Consider the following 22,325-nt stretch of genomic DNA (forward strand, 5'->3'; position numbering starts at 1 on the left):
GGGACATTTTCACATGTCTGTCTGATACCTTCACTTCGAAGACCATGTTAAACAAAGGAATCCTGGATTCTGGTAAAAAACACCTGATAAAACATAATTTGGAGAAATGTTTCATTTCACAAAAGCATGACAAACTTGGCACAGGTTCATAAAAAATCAAAACTAGATTATGACAAATATTTAAAAGAGAGAAATACATAAAAAGGAATGCCCTACATATTTAGTGTAAACAGAGATTAAACAGAAAAAAGTCCTTTACCTTCCATTACTGATTGTTTGGCCAAATTATGTTATACAAATATGAAACTGAAATTCATTACTACATATCTACACTACCTTACCTGAATAGTGGAGAGAGGAATTAGATAAATGCATATACAGCATGCTATTTCATATAGTGATGGATGCATGTCCTATAATATCTGAGATATATATATATATATATATATATATATATATATATATATATATATATATATATATATATATTTCCAAGACAAACACAATAGGAAGCACCTAATACCAGGAAATGACAGCTTTAAGGTGTAAAAAGTGCTTGTAAACAAGTATATTTTCCTTCCAAGAAACATTCTCAAAAGAAAAAAATGACTGTAAATACATGTGTAATACACCAGATAAAGTACCACAGGAACAGCTTGACCGTGAGTGAGGTCAGATGTTGGTCAGGACATCGCTGGTACTGAGGCTCACCGAGACGAGACCCGGGAGGTCATTGTTCTGCCGGTTTCCTTTGTCCCGCAGGTGAAGTGTGTGAAGCTGCTGCAGGTCAGACAGGTCACCGCTCAAGGTCGCCTGACCCATGAACGAGTCCTTCAGAAGGTTCTTGTTGTAGATCTGACAGACACAACAGAAAGGTAAACAAAGACTTGAGAATAACAGGCAGATTACAGAGGAGGGAAACTCCATTCATCATGACAATAGTTATGACAATAGTTAGACAATAGACAATAGTTATGTTTCCATCCATCTATTTTTATGTGAATTTTGGGATATCACAAACGCTGGATAGAAACGGCAAGATGCAAATAAGTTGTAAAAATGCAGATAAAAAATATATGGGCTCAATTGAGGCAGATCATTTTTTTATACAATAAGACGACATGCGCATAATGGAAACATGATTACCGAATAAATCCCTTGATACGCATTCAAATACCCAGAATGGTCTTACACGATTGCATACCCAAACACCAAGCATGTAAACAATATAACATGAGAGCATTTTAGGGCTGGACCCGAATATTCGTTCAGTGGGTTGGTATTTGATTTTCAATTTTGGGATTTGAATATTCGTTTTTTTATTTGTTGGTTTTTTTCACACACCTGGCATCCCCCTCGAAACGGTTTTTATTTGCGCTTCAATATTTACACTATAAAATCTGGTGAAATACAATACTCTTTTTACAATTATCTTATATAGCCTAGCCATCTTTATAAGGATGGACAGCTGAAGGAACCCAACCTCGTTATACTTAATAAATATATTTGCTGCTTCTTAGCCTACTAAAGTGTTCCCTACAACTGGAGTATTCTCTGTCTAGAGAATGTGCATGAGCTTGTATTTTGGGTTAAGCTGCATTGCTTTGAAACTGTGGAAAATAGAATAATAGAAACAAAACGTATAAGCCTTTTTCGTTATTTAGGGCTGTGCCGGTAAAGTTGACAACCGCACCACTGCAGTGGCCGAGTAGCACCATTTTTTTTGTATGTGCATGCTGTTTAACTGTTTTACATGAATATTATGACACGAGTGAAGCACAAAGCTTTGTTTACAAAATAAAGAATAGGTTAGCAATGTTACATCGCAGCCATGGAAACATTTTGATTCATGACGAAAGAGTTGTGCATGAGCCTATACATTTAAGCTTTTTTAAATATTTAACTTTATTATATTATTTAAGTTACCATTATTTATTGATATTTATTTCAATGCTTTACATGCTTTAGTGTGTTAATTGTTTCATTGACGGAAGTGCTCAAATAAACACGCGTGTCTGTTACAAAATGGATATTTGAGCCTCGTTTATTATAATTTTTTTATTTCCCTCCTCAAAAAATGGTGTTCGGACCAGCCCTATAGCATTTATTGCGTATTTATGATGTATAGGGGAAAAAAGCCACAGTGGCTTTCCCGATTGCTGCAACTTCCATTTTTATTAGATATTTTGCTTCGATTTCCCAAGAAGTTTTGTTCTCTTAAACAGATGTGATGGAAACGGTGCTTTATTTGCAAATGTTTTATGCGATATTCCAATTTTACACAATGGAATTTTGTGGATGGAAACAGCTACAACTGATTCCTAAAAGAGTGTCACCTGAATGCAGATCGGCTCTTTCGGCTTCTTCCTGTAGAAAACAGCCTTCACGTCAAAGTCTGGGCTCTGTGTGTCTTTGTGCACCGTAGAACGAACCTTCTCTCCCTCACAGCTGATGATGACGTACGGATCAGACGCTGAAACAACAGGAAAACTCAGCCATTCAAAAACATCAAACTACTGGGTCAATTTACTCACAAAGACAAGATCTGAATGCACTTATTTTCAATTATACACATGTTGGTAACTGTCTTATTAAAAGCTAAACATTTTTCAAAGAAATATAGTAGTAATAAGTAGTTTGGCATTGAGTTGTCATGTGACATGCAAATCCTGAAATAGGAAATGACATCACAGAGAACACAGGCTGTAGTCTTATGACTGTCTCAAAGTTTCTTAAAATATCAGATAATTTGATCTTTTATGGTATCTCAAGATTTGTTCGATTAAAAATCGCATAAATACAATAAAAGTAATTATAATAATATAAATTTGATAGATTAAAGCAAGTACACTTCTATTCAAATGTTTTTTGAAAGAAGAAGAATTCAGAAATATCACAGCTTCCACAAAAAATATGAAGACTGGAGAAATGATGCTAAAAATTCAGCTTTGCATCCCAAATAAATTACAACTGAAAATATAAATCACATAGAAAACAGTTATTTAAATAATATTTCACAATATTACAGTTTTTATTGTATTTTTATCAAATAAATGCAGGCTTGATGAGCATAAGAGACTTCTTTTAAAAAAACATTAAAACATCTTACAGACCCCAAACATTTGAATGCTAGACTAGTGTACAGTGACATTCATTTCAGTTATTAGAATTTTTTTGATTATTTTACTTGGTAGTTTTAACACAATATTTTAGAGTTGTTTAAAAATGGTTGTAAATGCAGGGCTGCCAACTTTTGAGTTTAGCTTGGAGTGAGATTTTTTTTGGATGGGGGGGGGGGGGGTGTGATTGGTGATTTTGTGATTGTCAAAATATTTGGTAACTAAATAGAATTTTATGAAGTTTAGTGACAACATGTTTACATTGTACAATGACTGGTAGGATACAGTTTTTATTATTGCTTGACAAAAATTTCAAGATTTCAATTCCATTCTTGTGATTTGATTCCGATTTTGATTCAATATTGACTAATTTGGATACATGTTTATTTTAAATTTTATTTAAAAAAATAATCTCACCTAATGCTGTAAACATAGAGGGCCCAATCTGCTGGTATTATTAAAGGTTAAAAATAACAAATTAAATTAAATATAATGCAGTTTTTGTTATAATAACAATTATTTAATGACATATTAATTTTTTTATTTATAACTTTATTTGTATAGGGACAGTACAAAAAAACATGATCCCAGTCAAAACTGGAACATATGTATTGCACATAGAGAATATAGCAAAAGCTAATTTGCATCTCAGGTCCCTAGAAAGGCTTTTCTAAACAAAATAAAAAATAAAAACAAAAAATAAAACTACTACTCAGAATAAAACTACCACAATATGTCACTTATAGACATTCAAATACCTACCTAAATTATACATATTAGAATGGAGCTTTCAACTCTGGCATAAAAAAAACTTTTACATTAAATTACACTTTTACATACAAAAATTATTACATTTAAATATGCGTGCAGTTCTGGTTTATTTTAAACGCTTTACATAAGTAAAAACATAATAAATATGTAATATAGTGCTCAGCAAAATGTCCTCTCTAGCTATTTTTTTCTATTCATTTAACATGCTATGGTCATTAAATGGCTTTCCTGAAACGTAACGTTATGTGACATAATTGTTCTCCTGCTGTTATATTGACCTCTTTCGTGGTTGAAAAACACTAATTAGTCGATATTATGTATACTTTCGGTAAGTTGTACTGCATCTTTAAATAAAAAAGTAACAGATGATCGGTTCACGTGCACTTGAACTGAGGCGCTCAGCGATCTATCACGTCACATTTACAAGCGCCAAACGCATTTTTATCTCTTTGCTCCGCAATTTTTCTGTGCGTGAGAAAATGAATGTGTGGCGTGAGAGCGTGTGAAAAGTGTCAATTGCGTGTGTCTCACGCTCAATGCGTGAGAGTTGGCAGCCCTGTAAATGTTTCAAAAGAATTTCAAAAGCAAAGATCATTTACAAGCCTTTTTTTTTTTTTTAATATGTAAAAATGTCAAGTGCATATAATAACAAATATGAATAATAAAAAAAATACCATACTCCTAAAAACTTGGCACATGCATTTTGAACTAGACTTTTTTTCCCCCATTTTATACAACTTAGTTGTTCTTACATGTATCATGAACATGCTTGATTTGTTCAGAACTATCATAGTTGATCTCGTTACGAAGACACTGTTATCCAGAGCATTTCTATAAGGTGTATTGTGTAAAAAAAACAGAGAGAACATGACATGACTTACATCCATCTGCGTCCTGAGCCTTGAGTCCGTCTGCTCTGTGGACGTGCACCTGTGTGACCAGCTTTGGATACCCACAACACCCCGTCCAACACGTCTGGGGCGGCTCGTCTTCTGTCAGCTCCCTTAAAACCACACAATCTTCATCGATGCATTCATTATTCATAATGAAAAAAGAAAATAATGTCCAATATATTACGTATTACTTGCAGGCGGAAGGTACATCCGTGAAGATACGCAACAGGAAGTCTCCCTGCAGGTTGGGTTCAAAGGTTGTGGGAATGATGACATAGCGGCCCTCCTTCAGGTCCTTGCGCAGAAAGACGCTGCGGGAGTTAATGTAGATGGAGCTGCCCACTGTTTTCTGAATGCTGTGCATGCGGTACGTCCGGTTGAGCTCCACCTATCAGAGAACACATCTCGCTCAAACAGGTGTGCATGTGTGCATACTCCCAATGTTTTTTCCCCATTTCTGTCACCTGATGGAGTTTGGGTTCCTTGCCAATGTCACCTTTCGGCTTGCTTAGTTAAAGTTGTTAAAGACACTTCGAATTCAGTAAAATTATCGATTTAACTGCACTGACACTTTTGGGCGAGAACAAAACTTTGAAAACTGAACTGAGCTGAATAATGACACTAATTTTGCAATATCAGCACTGTTATTGAACTGAATCGAACATTGTTTACATCCAAAGTTGCCAATTTAACGTGTGCAAAATTAGAATATTGCATAAAACATTTGTGAATAAAGCACCGTTTCCATCAAATGTGTTAAAGAGAACAAAAAACGTCACTTCCTTGGAAATTGACACAAAATATCTGTAATAAATGTTTTTAAGTTGCTGCAGTTGGGAAAGCCACTGTGTACAGTGTGTGTACATCATTAATTATTTGTGTCTCTGTCAATAATGCAATGCAATAATCTCTGTCACGTTATCTTGCGGTTGGATGCCTGGTTTTTGGGAATGCAATCATGTGAGAGGCTTCTGGGAAGTCATTATACCAAATCATTTTGATGACAGACTGACTCATGCATTTCAGAACGACCAACCAACCAACATTTGAGATGCTTTGCGATGCGATTGGTCCGCTAATAAGTCTAGTTATCCAATCACATCCTCTGTTGAGTCCTTTGAGTATGTTGCGCATCGAGGGATTTATTCAGTAATTGTGTTTCCATTACATTCATTTATGCACATTTTTAAAATGTATGCGCATATTGGTGTTTCTATCCAGCGTTTTTTATGCAATATCCCAAAATGTGCATAAAATAGCTATTGAACAGACTCGAGTCGAATAATGACATTGTCTTCTGTAGAGCTGCTTATAGCTGAATTGAACTCGTTTCATAATTGATGAACTTTACAATGTTATTGAACTGAATAGATTCAACATTGCACTGACTCAACTTGAATGATGACACTAATGTCTTTTTAGAGTTGCTTTATGGCAGATTTTGAATTTGCCATTAATTCTGATCTTTTCTGGTTTATGACTTATGAAGCTGCTTTGAAATAATGTGTATTTAAAGTGCTATACAAATAAAGGGGACTTGACATACTTTTTGGATATCAAAGCCGATGGCCATGTTCTCTCCTTTCCCTTCTTTGGATTGAGTTCTCTTGTCCTGCTGCTGTAGGCAGATCAAAACTTCATCCTCTGGCTTCGTCACGTCAAACACGTACTGAAAAACACAGTGACGCTCTTCAGTACACGACACATCTACACCACAACACGCACTTATGAATGAGTGTCGCACCTGTGGGTTCTGGAGGAACGTGGCTTTGTGGTTAACGCAGCCTCCAGATCGGTTCCTTAAAGGGTCGTCGTGGCGACACCAGGAGCCTCGCATCACTTCCTCATCCCAGGTCTTGTGGATGCTCAAGTAAGACGTATTAATCAAGCGGCACAGAATCAGGTCTGTGAAATGCTTACAGAAATCATCAAAATCCATCCTGAGAGAGGAAAGATTACGACACAGCAGTACAATAAAAAAAGACCATCAATAACAAGACAATGACAGTACTGAAGAGTTTTGAGGAGTTTCAGTTTGAGTCCACGAGTTGATTCTAAAATAAAAGGCTTGATTGCATACTTTACATCCATAAAATTCAGCTTTAAATGAAAGTTAAACACTATGCAGTACAGTATGCGGTTGATTACCACAGAAAATATCAACTTATCTATTTTGGAAATAAAATGAATTTAATTTAGGCTAAATTAACATGTTAATTACATGAACAATAAAAAAAAATAGTGTAAAAAAAAATGTAACGCAATGAACGCAGCATCTGTTATCCTTTGGCTAGCGTTGCATTATATGATCACGCTCTTATTCGTGCAAATGCTTTTAAATCATTCAAGCATGATAAGACACAAAAGAGAAGGCAGTGCAGTACTGGCGCGCGTCTGAGAATCTCCTGTCTGTGTGACACACACTCGTGAGCACAGAAAGCAGCTTCAGACAGCGCTTGAACGGACAAAAACACACAAAAAAATGCCCATTATGTCAAGTATCCTTATAAGCACAGTCTTAAATTAGCTGAATGAAGTCTTTAATGAACGTAAAGTGAGAAAATGGGATGCGTATCAGATCAGACAGAGTCATGTGCGTCAGATCTTAAAGTGACAGCAGCCTAATAAACCCACTTCTGTCTGTCATTTAGGACAATCAAAGAACAAAGGAAAAAGAGAAAATTACTCACTGCTCTTGGCTGAATAACTTTTGTAGCTTTAATAAGGATTAACCTATATTTAATTTATAATTTATGCATAAAAAATTGTTAAGTGTTTGATAACTTTATGCAATTTCTGTATATATCCTTTCTGTTAGACCTACCTGAAAATCTTAAAGCACTGTTTACAAGGTTATATGGCTCAAAAACAATGAAAACAAGCGCAAATCAAAATCTGAACCAGTCTGACTGGGTCAACAGAAAAAAACTTGAGCCCTGATATACTGAAGGGCACAGGTAAATGTGACATTTATTATACAGGGTTAAAAACGTTAAAAGTTGTTATATATTTTAAAAGCCTAATAAAATGTTAAAATTGATAGCTTTTAATTATACTGTAATGCTGAATGCTTATAATGGCTAAAATTGAGGGGGGATTGATAATTTATATGGATCGATGCATCTATCAAACGTCTAACGATAGGCTACGATGCATCGATACCACACATAAAATATCGTTATACGGTAGCCTACCTTTATTTTGACACACTCCACATCCTCACTTAACTTTTCTCCGCTGAAATAGACGCCTGACAAGATTGACTGAACCCTTTGTCACAAAAGCCATATTTTCCACTGTCAAGGCATCGCGAGTTCATGTTTTACAGCAGAAACGACAAGCCCCGAAAAGTCTGTTTTAGCGAATCAGTGCGCAGTATTCGCTTTCTTGTCACTTAGAAAAGACGCGCTAGCTGAGAGGAGTTTCGACAAAGCTGACTAAAAGTGATCGAGGATGGATTTCAGCGAACTTGATGAACCCGTGATATCTTCTCTGAACCTAGGAAAATAAAAGCTGAAACTTTTTCACGGAATCTTGCTAAAACAGCACGTTAGTGGTGAGGGAAAAGCTCTCTGTATTGCGTATATATATATATATATATATATATATTATATATATATATATATATATATATATATATATATATATATATATATATATATATAAATAAATAAATAAATATATTATATATATATATATATATATATATATATATATATATATATATATATATATAAAAAAAATACTTTCAATGAACTTTAATTTTATAAGTTACCTGTATTTTTTTTTTTGTTATTATGGCTGCAGTTTGATTGATATTCAAATGCACAATATAAAAAAAAACATGATATATGAAAATGAACAAGAACGGAGTTATCTGTTTTTGCAAATGAACTCTTGTTATAGAGTTCATTTGCAAAAACAGATAACTCCGTTCTTGTTCATTTTCATATATCATGTTTTTTATTTTAAACTTGTAACAAACAACTTGTAAATGTCCCAATTGGGAGAGGGTGTGCAATTTTCAAAGAGTTTAATTAAACTTTCATGTTATATATTTTTGCATGTATTAGTGTGAGTTAATAAATGTAACTGGTTGTGTACACTTGGCAGAGGTGGGAGTAAGTCACACATGTGCAAGTCACAAGCAAGTCTCAAGTCTTAACCTTCAAGTCTCAAGCAAGTCCAAGTCAATTTTGTGAAAAGCAAGTCAAGTCAAGTCAAGTCACTGCTTTATGTCAAGCAAGTCAAGTCGTAGCTCACAAGTCACTGGCAAGTCATACAAACGTTTGATGATTTTACTGAATTTATATATTAAAATAAGTTAAAACTACAGAAGCTGTGGACTATGGTTTTATTTGCAGCATTTTTTAAAATATGCATTTACACATACAGCTGAGTGCTTACTACAATAAAAATCTAAAAAATAAAAAATAAATAAAATTTCAAACTACATAGCCTAAAATGTAAATGTAACTGAAATTAGGCCAACATTAAAGCATGAAAAAATAAATATGCCTCAAACATAGCAGAAGACCATTAAAAGGTATTAAACAATTCACAATTCAAGTATAATGGTTCCTATGCCACCAAATGGCATTCTTCAAACTGGCATCCCCTTTATATTAGTTGTATAGGCTATTTTTAATTATGAAGTTAAAACCGCTAATAGGTGCCGCCAAATCACCGTCTTAATGTGCGAGTCATAGAAGCATTCATTCAACTGATTTGTTCAAAACGGCAGATTCGTTCTGGAACTAAGCAACTAGGTCACTGAATCACAAATACTCATAACTCTTTCTGTGGCTTGTTTGGAACTATTGTCATTGGAGAAATAGAGCAAAAACAGAGAATATTTGGAATTTTATGTCGAAAATGTCACATCACAATATTCACTCTTTGTTTACTGATCTGTTTTATAAAATCATTATCACATTTGCAATCGCGCCAATATTCTGGAAATATTTTTTAATATCATATGTTATAATTATAAAAATAACTCATACTAGGGCAATTTTTCCACCACATTTTGAATTTTGGGTGCATATTAACATGCAATTCTGCATAATTAATAATCAATTCTGCTGGCATTTTGCCCCCAGACCCCTGATAACATCTAACCCTGCTTTAAGAGAAACATAAAACACGACAAAACATTAACAGTTTTCTATGTTGTTTTTTGTCATTGGAAAGAACGACATATTTGGCTTTAAAGTATGATTGGAAAGAAATGTGGCAAATGTTATACAAAACATATGCCATCATTAATTATCATTTGAATATTGACAACATTAAGCTACATTTGAAAACATAATTGTGTATAAAGAGGCATGCTGTTTTGACCAATATTCTCTCTAGATTTAAAGATAGTCAAATTAACTATAACAAACAGGTTAAAAAGTCTTACTTTTAGACGTGGTGAATGAAGTTCGACTGTTCGAGCTTGTGATGGTCGTCCGATATCCCTTGCCAGTTATTATGCATGCAGCAAATCTTCTTGTATGAATATGGTCAGTTTTAGTGTTTATACAGGGCTGCCAACTCTCACGCATTGAGCGTGAGACTCACGCAATTGACACTTTTCACACGCTCTCACGCCACACATCCAATTTCTCACCACAGAAAAATTGCGGAGCAAAGAGGTACTTTTAATATTAAACTAATTCTCAGCTCTTAGATTCTGTCAATTTTATTACGAAATTCAGACAAAAATACGTTTGGCGCTTGTAAATGTGACGTGACAGATCGCTGAGCGCCTCAGTTCAAGTGCACGTGAACCGATCATCTGTTACTTTTTTATTTAAAGATGCAGTACAACTTACCGAAAGTATACATAATATCGACCAATAGGTGTTTTTCAACCACGGAAAGAGGTCAATATAACAGCCATTTAATGACCATAGCACGTTAACTGAATAGAAAAAATAGCTAGAGAGGAGATTTTGCTGAGCACTATATTACATATTTATTATATTTTTACTTGTGTCATTAAATAATTGTTATTATAACAAAAACTGCATTATATTTAATTTAATTTGTTATTTTTAATAGAAATAATTAAATAAAATTTAAAATAAACATGTATCCAAATTAGTCAATATTGAATCAAAATCGGAATCAAATCACAAGAATGGAATTGAAATCTTGAAATTTTTGTCAAGCAATAATAAAAACTGTATCCTACCAGTCATTGTACAATGTAAACATTGTAACCAGTGTTCGAATTGTGTCAAAGCTCTTGGGGGGTCCCCCCCGCCCCTGCCCCCCAAAAAAACGTAATAATATACATATTTTCATTTATTTATTTCATATAACACTATAATTTCATTTACTTAACTTTTAGTGTTACAGAAAATGTTTTTGCAGCTGAGCATTAACAGGTTTTTCCTGGCTCAAAATGAGGCGTAGGTGCTAAAATCCCGACTATGTATTAAATAAGATAATAAAATGTGTATTTTTTGTAGAACATCATATAGCCGACTGTGTATCCCACAGTAGCCTATTTTTGTGGGTTGAGCTCGGTACCTCTAGGGGGGTCCGGGGGCATGCCCCCCCGGAAGAAAATTTTGTACATTTTAAAGATAAATTCATTAATCTGGTGCACTTTGAGTCCCTCGAAACTGCTGTTAAAAATAAATAATCCACCCGCCAACCGCCCAAACCTATGATATTCTCTGATTTAGATATCTGCATATGATCATCACATTTCAATTATTAAAATTCTCAGTGTTAAGCATGATAATATGATAAAATATCACACTGAAGTACTTCTTAAAGTTCTTCTTGTGTCAAAATTACATTTCCAGCCTAAACAAAGGCTTTACTCCCTTCAAACTTAAATTGTCAATATTTCATTACATCACTGTTGTTTTTAGCTTTATAAAGGGCATTTCTTTCCCTAATTTTTACTCTCTATACTCTTTCCCTACTCTCAGGGAACTGAGGTTACGTTAGTAACCGAGTACGTTATTTCTTGTTTTATTTTTTTGATATTGAAAATTGTTTTAATCAGGGCATTTGTCCGGTTGGGCAAGTACAATTCTCTTTCACTTGTCCCTTAAAAAACACACGCACGTGTCCCGGACAAGCGTTAATGTCGAAATTCTATTCAGATCAATAAATTACCAAACAATCATAAAAGAAAGAAATATTATCTTACCGTCATTGTGAGGTGAAAATGAGGATCCACTCTGCCAGACTCTCGTGAAAGTGCTTATCTATAGCACGAAATTTATTTATCGTAGGCTACCATTTATTCGCCAAAAATAGTTTTTGCGTGCATACAGTATGATAGGCTACACACTTTATGGCGTGTAATACGCACGTACTCCACAACCCTAATCCTACCCAATGGGTTTGCAGTGCGTATCATTTACAAGAAAAAAAAAAAAAAAAAAAAAAAAAAAAAAAAAATTGCCGTATAAATGGCACGATAAATAAAATGTATCTGTTTATAAATTCAACAGTCAGTAAATTCCTTCAGAAAACAGCGTGTGGCGCACTTGAGCGTCTTTTCAGACGCAAATCTAATTTGAATTACTTTCTAATGGTAGCGGCAGCGCAATACTTTGATTAAAAAAATATATAGGCTATATAATAAATTATGTTTCTATTATTTTAGTTTTAATGAAAAACCAGGGGACCCCCCGAGGTAATTTTTTTGGGCCTTATGGGGGGTCCCTTGATGCTTATGGGGGGTCCCGGACCCCCCCAGTCCCCCCTCAATTCGAACACTGATTGTAACATGTTGTCACTAAACTTCATAAAATTCTATTTAGTTACCAAATGTTTTGACAATCACAATTACACTTATTGTGATGCAATATTTGTTTTTTATTGCATCCCCCCCCCCCCCCCCCCAAAAAAATCTCACTCCAAGCTAAACTCAAAAGTTGGCAGCCCTGTTTATATCCAAAAAGAAACGATGCTGGTAGATGTTTTTGTATTTAGCGCGCGCTCACTGCGATGTAGTTTTTTTCTGGGCTTGTGCAGCGTCACGCAATCGCGCAGAATCTGATGACTGGCGTCAATGGTTCCGTTGCTTTCATTTTGTTCATCAATTGATGTTGCGATGATTTATATAAAAATGTATATCAAGTCATTCTCGAGTCATACAGTTCGAGTCAAGTCAAGTCTCGAGTCATTGGATCTCAAGTCAAAGTCAAGTCGAGTAATTTTCTTTATTTAGGTCAAGCAAGTCTCAAGTCCTTAAATCTGCGACTGGAGTCTGACTCGAGTCAAGTCATGTGACTCGAGTCCCCCATCTCTGACACTTGGCACATAATATCTAAATATCGATTAATCGATCGATATAGCCCTGAATCGAATCGAATCGTAATCGTATCGTAGAATTTTTTGAGGTATCGGCAAATATCGTATCGCTGGCTGAGAGAATCGATATCGTATCGTATCGTGATGAACTGTCCGATTTACACCCCTAATCAGTAGCAGTATTGGTATCGGTGATACTGACCTTTGTTCATAAAAAGATGCCATTAAACTGTTTTTATGTTGTTTCTACATTATTTGGAGATTAAATGTGAAATTATTACAATATAAAAACAATTTGAAAACTTTAATGTTATGTGTGCTTAATCGCGATTAATTACAGAAAAATGTGTGTTTTAATAAATTAAATGGGATATTTCAACACAATAAACAATAAAATACACACACCATTTTGAAAAGTATAGTCGCCAGACGTTATGCACGTTCAAATATGAATAATGCAATAAAACTAACTTTGTGTGAAAAGTTACATGCAATGCAACATGTAACGTTGTAAAAAATTTCAGTGCTCCTGTAACTTGTAAACCAGGTAACCATGTAAACCAGGTAAACCCAGTAACTTTCATATGATGCGTGCAAAGATGCCAGAACAGGAGGATAACATTTATTTTTGCACCAAAGAATTAGTATAAGCGCTTTAACCAAATACAAGCGTCACATTTCTGCTTTTAAACCCTTTTTTAACGCTCTACTGACAAGCTGAAAGACGCAAAATGATTTTCTGTGGTAATCGACACCATGTCACAGATGGAGCTTAAGTTGGATTTGATCATAATATTCCTTTGTTTAACAGATTTTCTAATTGTCCTTCACAATTTTAATGCACAAAGTCCTGAAACACAGCAAAACCTGTAAAGATATTAATCTCACCAGAACTCGCCATCATCCTCCACGGTCACACCCAACCGCTCTCGCTCACCCTTACTGACTCTCTTCCACTCCTCTGAGCTACAGATTCAGAGACAAACAGAAATGGATTCAGAAAAAAAAAACCATAGTGTGGTAATTCAATTTCCACTGTAATAAAGAATAATAATAATAAAATTGACAAATATGCCTGCTAACAACGCATTTCACAAATGGCTCTGGTAACTGAAAATGTTTGCTTTTGCATTTTTGCTTTGATTTTGATCCCAGATTAATTTGGTGAAATTTTTTTTTAATATGCATTAAAGAAAAATCCCCAAACATGACATACAGGGGAAAAAAAATATCATGGCCACAAATTAATAATTCATTACCTTGTTTAATTAATTTGTTCCCTTGTTTTAGAAACGAGGAAACAAATTAGTACAACGTGGCCACGATTTCCTGAAACGAGGGAACAAATTAATAAGTCATGGAAACAAATTCTTAATTCGTGGCTACAAAATTGTGTGCATATCATGTGCGGGGCTTTGTAAAATACTGTATTACAAATGTAAAAATGAGGTTTCCTTCAAATGTATGTCATCAAAATGTATGATTGAATGTCCCTCCCACATAAAAATTAATAAACAATATGACTTTGTACTACATTAAAATATAATTATTTTAATGGACTGGCAATGTAAGCATGACAAAAAGTAAAAATTATGTTAAGTATGTAATAAAAAGTATGTAAATACATTAATATAGAATTAAATGTATGTTATAAGGTCCCAGCACGGTCTTTCTGTCCAACAAGTGGTTTTTGGTTGAAGACCCCTGATTTAGGGCATTCTCTCTCACATTTAAATCTGATTTTCACTCCCAAAATCTTGCAAAGTGAACACAATCAGAATAAACTCAAAGACAATTGCTGTATTTGCATGAACAAAAAATGATTTAGTGCACCTTTTCAATACTGAATACGACACCTGATGTTCAGTTTGTCCTCCAGTAGGAGGCAGCATGAGCACAAAAACACAGAGCATTTAAAAAATTCACAATCGTTGGTTTGAAACAAAGCGTCTCTGTGTCAGCATATTTCCTGTTTTTTCCATTGCATCTTTTTTTTTACATGGTTGCATGTGCATTATGCATGGTACACAATAACGTTTATACTTTAATCCTTTTTCATTTATGAAGCATGTTTTGATTTAAATCATTTCTCTTCCTAATTTCTCTTCCTAATAGGAAATGTTCTACCAAATGGGAAATTTGTTTAGATGATCATTTGAAGTGTCTCTAGTCGCAAATCAAACTATTTACATCAAGGAAGGCCAGGGAAAATTCCAGCTAAAAATAAGGCCAAGTTCCCTTTCCTATTGCACAAACAACGCTGACAGTTCAAATGCAGAAAACACTGTAATGAATTTAGTCTCCTGTAGTTGTGCAAATTTATGCTGGAACATCATGCGGACATGCTTAAATGTGTACCGTCTGCTTTAGCGATAAACCACACACTAACAGCTTGCAGATGTTCACAAACCTGTCGCTCCAAGCTCCATTCCACTCTCTCTGACCCCACGGGTTCCTCATACGGATCATGGAGAGCTTCTCTGATTTGAAGAAGGCCAGCAGGCCGGTGCCCAGACGTACCTTACGCACGTCAGTTACAGCATACGCATGACCTTTGACCAGGCCGCAGTCTAAACGGGCCTCCATGTCCGCCTGAGTGGTCGCCTACAGAAAAGAGAATCCAAACAGTGTGAAAACATGAGACTGGATGGCATGAAACTTGAATTCATCATATTTCTTATTGCATTAAACACAAATGCATTTGTTTTATGAGGAGTTTCAGTTTGAGTCAATGAGCCGAACTTTAATTGGCCATTGCATACTAATTAAAAAAAGCTTTAAATGAAAGTTAAACTCTGTGTACAGCATGCTGTTGATTACCCATTTTGAAGAAAAAAAAAAAAAAAAAATAGAAATTGTGTTTACAGTAACACGCGTATAATGGATGTCTATGAAGCAGGACATTACAACAGAATAAACAATAAAATACACATTGCATTGAAAAGTATAGTCATGAAACATGCATATTCCAATATGACTTTTGCAATAAAAGACGCTTATGACATTTCTTATTGCATGAAACACAAATGCATGCGACTTGACATCAAACTCACTTTAATGGAGCAGCTGATCAGGCCTCCTCTGTTGTGGACCTTCAGAACCCGCTCGAACAGCTGATGGCGGGCCTCTTCCTCCTGGTTAAACTTCCCTTCCAGCAGATCCATGGGCTCGGATACACCGCCAGTGAAATCCACCAGAGCATCACCTGTGTTGCCACCATCCAAAGCCTCATAACATCCACATAACCTGATAAATGAGGGATTAGATAAACAAACCAGTTTAGTGAAGGACGTCATTAAAACATTTCTTATTATTATCATCATCATCAACCTATATCTGATATATCCCTCCAAATGTCTGCTAGCTTTATTCAATAAGGCATTTTTTTTTCTGTTTATACTGGTCGTGGTACTTACTTGGCATAGGCTTTCTCCACCAGAGCACTCCAGAACTCATTACTGTCGTTGGAGTGGCAGTAGATGAGCTTCCCGTTTGCGGTTGGCAGTCGGTCATCAATAACGACGTCCACCCATTCCCCAAAACGCCAGAACCGAAAATGAAAAATCCCAGCATAGCTCTCTGGTTTCTCCTTCTCCCATTCCTGGTCCTTCCAATCAGGAATAACCTATAAACAGCAAAATACAGTTTATTTTATAACTGGAGTCAACTTAACCTTACACTGACAGACCTGATGTAGATCAGAAAAATATGGTGAATAAAAAAACATTAAAATGCATGGAATTACAGGAGCTTATGGGTGAATCAAATGAAAGAACATGCCCAGGTCAAATTTCACTCCAAAATCAAAGAAATAAAATAAGATTTTATTTTACTGTTTTGCTTGAATAATTGTTTTGCAAAAACTTAACCCTATTTTTAAGCACTGTTATTTTACTATTATGACATAATTATTATTATTTTAGCATTCATTCATATTTGGAATTTATTTTTCAGTTTAGTTGTTTTTAGTAATTTTAGTACTTTTCATTTTTTAAAAAGTTTTTCATCTAATATTTATTTTATTTTAGTCTTTCAACTACAGAAAACAAAATGTAATAGTTTTACTTTTAGGTATCAATAACAACACAAATTTTTTAACAAAACTTGAATTTTTGAATTTCAATACATTTTAAGCATATTTTTCTCCCTGCAATTCAGAATACCGTAATACTAAACTCAACAACAACAACAATAAACATATTATACAGTATGTGAACAATTTCTAAATCATAGTACAACAACTGCATTTGTGCTGATTAAAAAAAAATATTGGAATACAAAACTTATATATTTGGATTTTTGCTGTATGACAATGGAATAAAAAATAATAATAAAGTAAAATGTTCAGATGCATTGTTAATGACAATGCTGGGTTAATTGTAAATAAATAAATGCTGTTAATCCAATGTATATTTAACACACACACACACACACACACACACACACACACACACACACACACACACACACACACACACACACACACACACACACACACACACACACACACACACACACACACACACACACACACACACACACACACACACACACACACAAACAAAAACTCCTGCAAAAAAAAATCCTTAAAGTTTTTTGAACAGCAGCAAGCATCTGTTGCCTAGTGCTGCAATACGTCAAACTCTAACAGCGAGTCTCCGGTTGGTTTGCTCCTCCTCCTGCTCCCAAAACTCATCCAGAGGCTCAGAGCATGTGAGGCAGAATCAATAAAGTCCCCAACTAAATGAGGCTTTTTGCCCGTGGGGGCCACAGAAGCGGGTGGGGATGGAAAGTGAAGGTTGAAAGAGGAGAGAGTTTATTCAGTCGCACACAGACACAAGCCACGAGCAGACGGTTCCTTCCTCAACTTGAAGATTATCGGGTCATGGGTTCGGATATGGAGCTGACCTTCACCGAGGACCTGCAGCTGACGGAGGTGATGCGTTTGAGGGTGCAGTCGCTGCAGCAGAGGGGTCAGAAGAGGCAGGACGGCGAGAGGCTTCTCCTGCCGTACGAGTCCGTCTACCGGCTGGACTTCAGCGAGCAGGAGCTTACCTTCTCCCACTGGAACGTGACCCTGCAAGGAACGGGCCGTTTCACAGTCACCGGCATCTGCCAGCTCTGGACGCCCGACCTGACCAACCTGATGACCAGGCAGCTGCTGGAGCCCATCGGCCAGTTCTGGAGGAACGCCGGAGATCCTGACGATCTGCCCATCAAATGCCTGGAGGCGGACATCCAGGAGTTCGGAGAGAGGATAGCTGAGCTGGCGAAGGTGCGGAAAGTGATGTATTTCCTATTCGCCTATAAGGAGGGAGCGACGAAAGAGAAAATCTCTTGCTCTTTGACCTTCAACAAAAACAAGTGACAGATCGAATCCTAAAACCGCAGACAGGTTAGATGCTCTATGTAATGGTCAGTCAAAACCTTTTTCTTTTACCAATCAACGAAAGCCCTTTGTGTTAAAAAAAAAACATTCAATTTCTTTAGCTCTTGTCCTCTGTAGTTTCCTGAACTTCATGATGGTTTCATTAACCTGCCGTCCAGAAAAATGTAGTAAGATTGTTTGTATGCAGAAAGCTATTGCTGGATGATTTTGTCTGGTGCACATGTAAACCAATGCCAGTATGATGCTTATAGAGCGAATCTACAGTCAAATAAATTGTGTTGTCAATCATTCTGTTTCTGTATGTGAATGTTTTGTTGATATGGTGAAGGCATCTGACTGGAAGGTCAACTGAGACAGACTCGGCCAGTGTCCATCACTAACCACCACAAAACTGGATCAATATGCAATCAATATGCCCAGCCTTCAGGCAAATGCCACACATTAGTTCTAGGAAGTCTGACTCATTTCCATGAACGGGTTCTTTTTAACAGTTTGTTTCAATGAACCGGTTCAACAAGCCAATTCTTCAGTCCTTTACATCATCAAGTGTTTCCGTTGACATTTTGTTTGACGAATGAAAGGAGAGTGAGTTGTATAAGAATCAAACTAGTTCAGTTCAATTGAAAATTTAACTGGTTCATTGAAAGAATCCAGCAAAATAACGGTTCTCACACATACAACCTCCAAAATGTTCTCTGTGTGCTATGAAACAAGGCAACTAAGCAGTCAATAAATGGTAATCATTTAAATGTGCCTGTCAAAGAAATAATGTTAATGTGTCAACGTAACTTTCTCACTATCTTTCAAAACTTTTCCCCCAGGTGTGAACATCTATAGCTCTGTTCCAAATAATGGTTAAAAAAAAAGAAAAAAAACAGTATTTTTGATATACACCATTTCAGTGCATTTGAGGGTTTCCCGCACTGTGAAGAGTACATGTGACTTTGGCAAAAACCTTAAAAGGAAGCCACAAAAAAAGCCTACCTAACGTGACTCACACTCACTTTATTTTAAGCTGAAATAGTTACACATTACTACATGTACTTACTATGGTAATAACCGTGAATTATACATAATTACAAGAAACTAACCCTAAACCAAACCCTAACCTTAACCGTGACTCTATAAGTACATGTAGTTAAAAGTACAACTATTTCACCTTAAAATAAAGTGTGACCTCAAATCCCAATTGATTCCAATAGAGCGTTAAAGGGATTTTCACCCAAAAATGACCAAACTGTTGATGGGCCCCACTGACTTCAATAGTATTTTTTCCCATACTATGGAAGTCAATGAGGCTCATCAACTGTTTGGTTACCAACATTCTTCAAAATATCTTCTTTTGAGTTTAGCAGAAGAAAGTAATACAGGTTTGGAACAACTTGAGGGTGAGTAAATGACAGAATTTAAATTTTTATAGGTGAACTATACCCAAGTTAGCATTTTAATAATAATTATAATAACAATAATAATAATAATTCATTTCATTTATATAGTGCTTTTCTCTGCACTCACTCGAAGAACATCCAACCATATTGCGACCACAGAGAGTCGGGACCTCGGTTTAACGTCTCATCCGAAGGACGTGCTTTTTGACAGTTTAGTGTCCCCGTCACTATACTGGGGCGTTAGAACCCACACAGACCACAGGGTGCGCGCCCCCTGCTGGCCTCTCTAACACTCTTCAAGCAGCAACCAGGAGTCTCCCATCCAGGTACTAACCAGGCTCAACCCTGCTTAGCTTCAGTGGGCAACCAGTCTTGGGCTACAGGGTGATATGGCTGCTGGCAAGATAACTATGCAACACTCTAAGAAGAATAAAAATAGACAGCAAAAACAAACCATTTTAATAGGACAGTTTTATTGATATTTCATGCAGTACTAAACAGGTTTATTATTGTTAACTAAAACTATTATAAACATTTTTGTTAATTAAATAAATCTGAAAACATGAAACATTAGAAACGCTGCCTTGGCAACTAACCAGAATAAGCATAAGTTGAACCATAACAATACTAACTGGAAATAAATAAAACTACAGTGGAAATAAAAATAAAGTAGCAATATTTAAAAAAACAAAAAAACAAAAGTGCATTAAAAATGGCCAAAATTAAAAGAAAATAAACAAAAAAATATATAAAATTTTAAGAAAACTATAATAATAGTAAATAATACTAAAATAACAGTGATACTGAAAAAGTATCAAGTAAAAAGTCAACAATTATTTTATTTAATTAGCAATGGGTTCTGGGATTGTTAAAGCAGAGATGTGATGCTGCCTTAGAATATGGTCAAAAGGAGATCTTAAATTGCAACATAAGGTCACCGCGTACCTAACTTTAGCACCTTTATATGCCTAGGTAAGCAGTTCACTAGGTATGAGTGTGTGGCCAGATGAGATCTATGAGTGTGTGTCTGATGGGGCTCTTCAGGGGAACCGCAGGAACAGTTAGCGGACAGTAATTAGACCTCAGGAGGAAACAACTTGTCGAGCAGAGACAGAACGCACAACAAGGAGGGATTCTAGTGCTCAGCGTACTGTATCCGTGTAAGGTGCATTACTGCAAGCGCTGCGGTGTGACAGCGACAGGCAGGACGTCCCATGAGGCTCTTTAATGAGAATTACGTGGAGCGACATGGACGGATGACGTACGACTGTAAGCTCTCGAGTAAACGGAAGTACTTTAAAAAAAACTTTTTCCAAGCATTTGGATCTGGAAAACTGAAACGCATGGAAACAAACAAGTCATCTCGTGGGATCTGATGTTTGTCCACGACTGTGCATCGTGTGTGGACACAAATGAAAATAGAGCAAGCCAAGGTGATAACCCCAAGTCTCCAATTAGTCACAAGCCATCAATGCGATCTCATTCAGTCTAAGCAAGACTCGTCCTAATAATGCTTCATTTTCTCAGTAAGCACATCCCATGGCTCAATTTATAAGGATTACAGAGTACCTGCAGACACCGTGTAATGAGGAAAGATCACATTATGTGAGAAATGATGACCTTACATTATAGAGGAGCCATCGGAACACTGTAAATAAAACAGTAACAAGAAAACCTTGAGCAGAGTTTGAGGGTTTTTTCATGATACACAAGTTTCATAAAATGCAAACAAAAATGACATTTATTACTTGTTAGTAGGGCTGCACAATACTGAAAAAAAATGTGATATGCGATAATAATAATGCGATATTCAATATGCGATACGATAATGCTTAAAGTGTGTAAAATAAACTTAAATTATCTTTAAAATTATATAACCTACATACGGGATTCACATTCCTTTTGTGACAAGAAAACATCCCTACAAATTCTGAAAGTGAACAGCAGTTTTACTGTAGCATAGGAAGTGTTATTTTAACATCAGTGTAAACCACGGGGTTCAGGGTTTCAGGTAGGCCAACATTAGGTTTATTTAACAACAGAAACTTAATAATCAAATAAAAAAAAATAAAAATAAAAAAAAAAACTGCTTAGTTTTCACTGTATGAATTAAATATATACTGATTCTTATTAAAGCTACAAAAGTTATTCATCCAAGAGCTGTGAGTGATTTTCTCTTTGTCTTTTGTTCATGACCCGTTATTGCAAGCTATTGCGATATATACATATGCGATATTTCGATAATTTCGATATATTGTGCAGCCCTACTTGTTAGACAGACAAACGTTCAAAAAACTGTGCCATTCTAACATTGCATTCACGCCATGTCTGATTGTTCTGTTAATATTGCAAAAATGGCTTGTGAAACTTTTGGAAGCATCAGTAAAAATGTGTTAAAAACTACAACGGTGTTGTTAATGTTAATGTTAAAAGGCTGCAATAAAATATAAATATTAGATTAAAAACTTAGAAAAACAATAATTAGAAATGTTGC

General features: G+C 35.6%; 2 protein-coding genes across 3 annotated transcripts in view; one reads left to right on the forward strand and one right to left on the reverse strand.

Annotated features, from left to right (window-relative positions):
* Positions 1-481: 481 nt before the first annotated feature.
* The window catches only part of capn5a (calpain 5a), a 40,300-nt gene continuing 18,456 nt past the window's right edge, over positions 482-22,325 (reverse strand). The window contains exons 4-13 of one of the 2 annotated variants that reach the window (XM_079873960.1): positions 16,471-16,679; positions 16,108-16,300; positions 15,465-15,658; positions 13,943-14,020; positions 6,528-6,723; positions 6,330-6,452; positions 4,975-5,171; positions 4,772-4,893; positions 2,337-2,473; positions 482-855 (exon numbers count right to left, since the gene is read on the reverse strand). In XM_079873960.1, the coding sequence (XP_079730086.1) occupies positions 673-855; positions 2,337-2,473; positions 4,772-4,893; positions 4,975-5,171; positions 6,330-6,452; positions 6,528-6,723; positions 13,943-14,020; positions 15,465-15,658; positions 16,108-16,300; positions 16,471-16,679 (1,632 nt within the window). In that variant the 3' untranslated portion in view covers positions 482-672. Of the gene's footprint in view, positions 856-2,336; positions 2,474-4,771; positions 4,894-4,974; positions 5,172-6,329; positions 6,724-13,942; positions 14,021-15,464; positions 15,659-16,107; positions 16,301-16,470; positions 16,680-22,325 lie in introns of both variants that reach the window. The other variant, XM_079873959.1, reaches the window with a different exon arrangement.
* ompa (olfactory marker protein a) lies at positions 17,720-19,256 on the forward strand. Its single transcript, XM_079873967.1, has one exon. The coding sequence runs from the start codon at positions 17,799-17,801 to the stop codon at positions 18,420-18,422; it is 624 nt and encodes a 207-aa protein (XP_079730093.1). The 5' UTR covers positions 17,720-17,798; the 3' UTR covers positions 18,423-19,256.

This window comes from Squalius cephalus, assembly GCF_949319135.1.
Source record: "Squalius cephalus genome assembly, chromosome: 6".
In the NCBI taxonomy this organism is placed as follows: Eukaryota; Metazoa; Chordata; class Actinopteri; order Cypriniformes; family Leuciscidae; genus Squalius; species Squalius cephalus.

Coding starts and splice junctions, on each gene's coding strand:
- ompa (XM_079873967.1), top strand. CDS start 17,799: ATGAGGCTTTTTGCCCGTGGGGGCCACAGAAGCGGGTGGGGATGGAAA.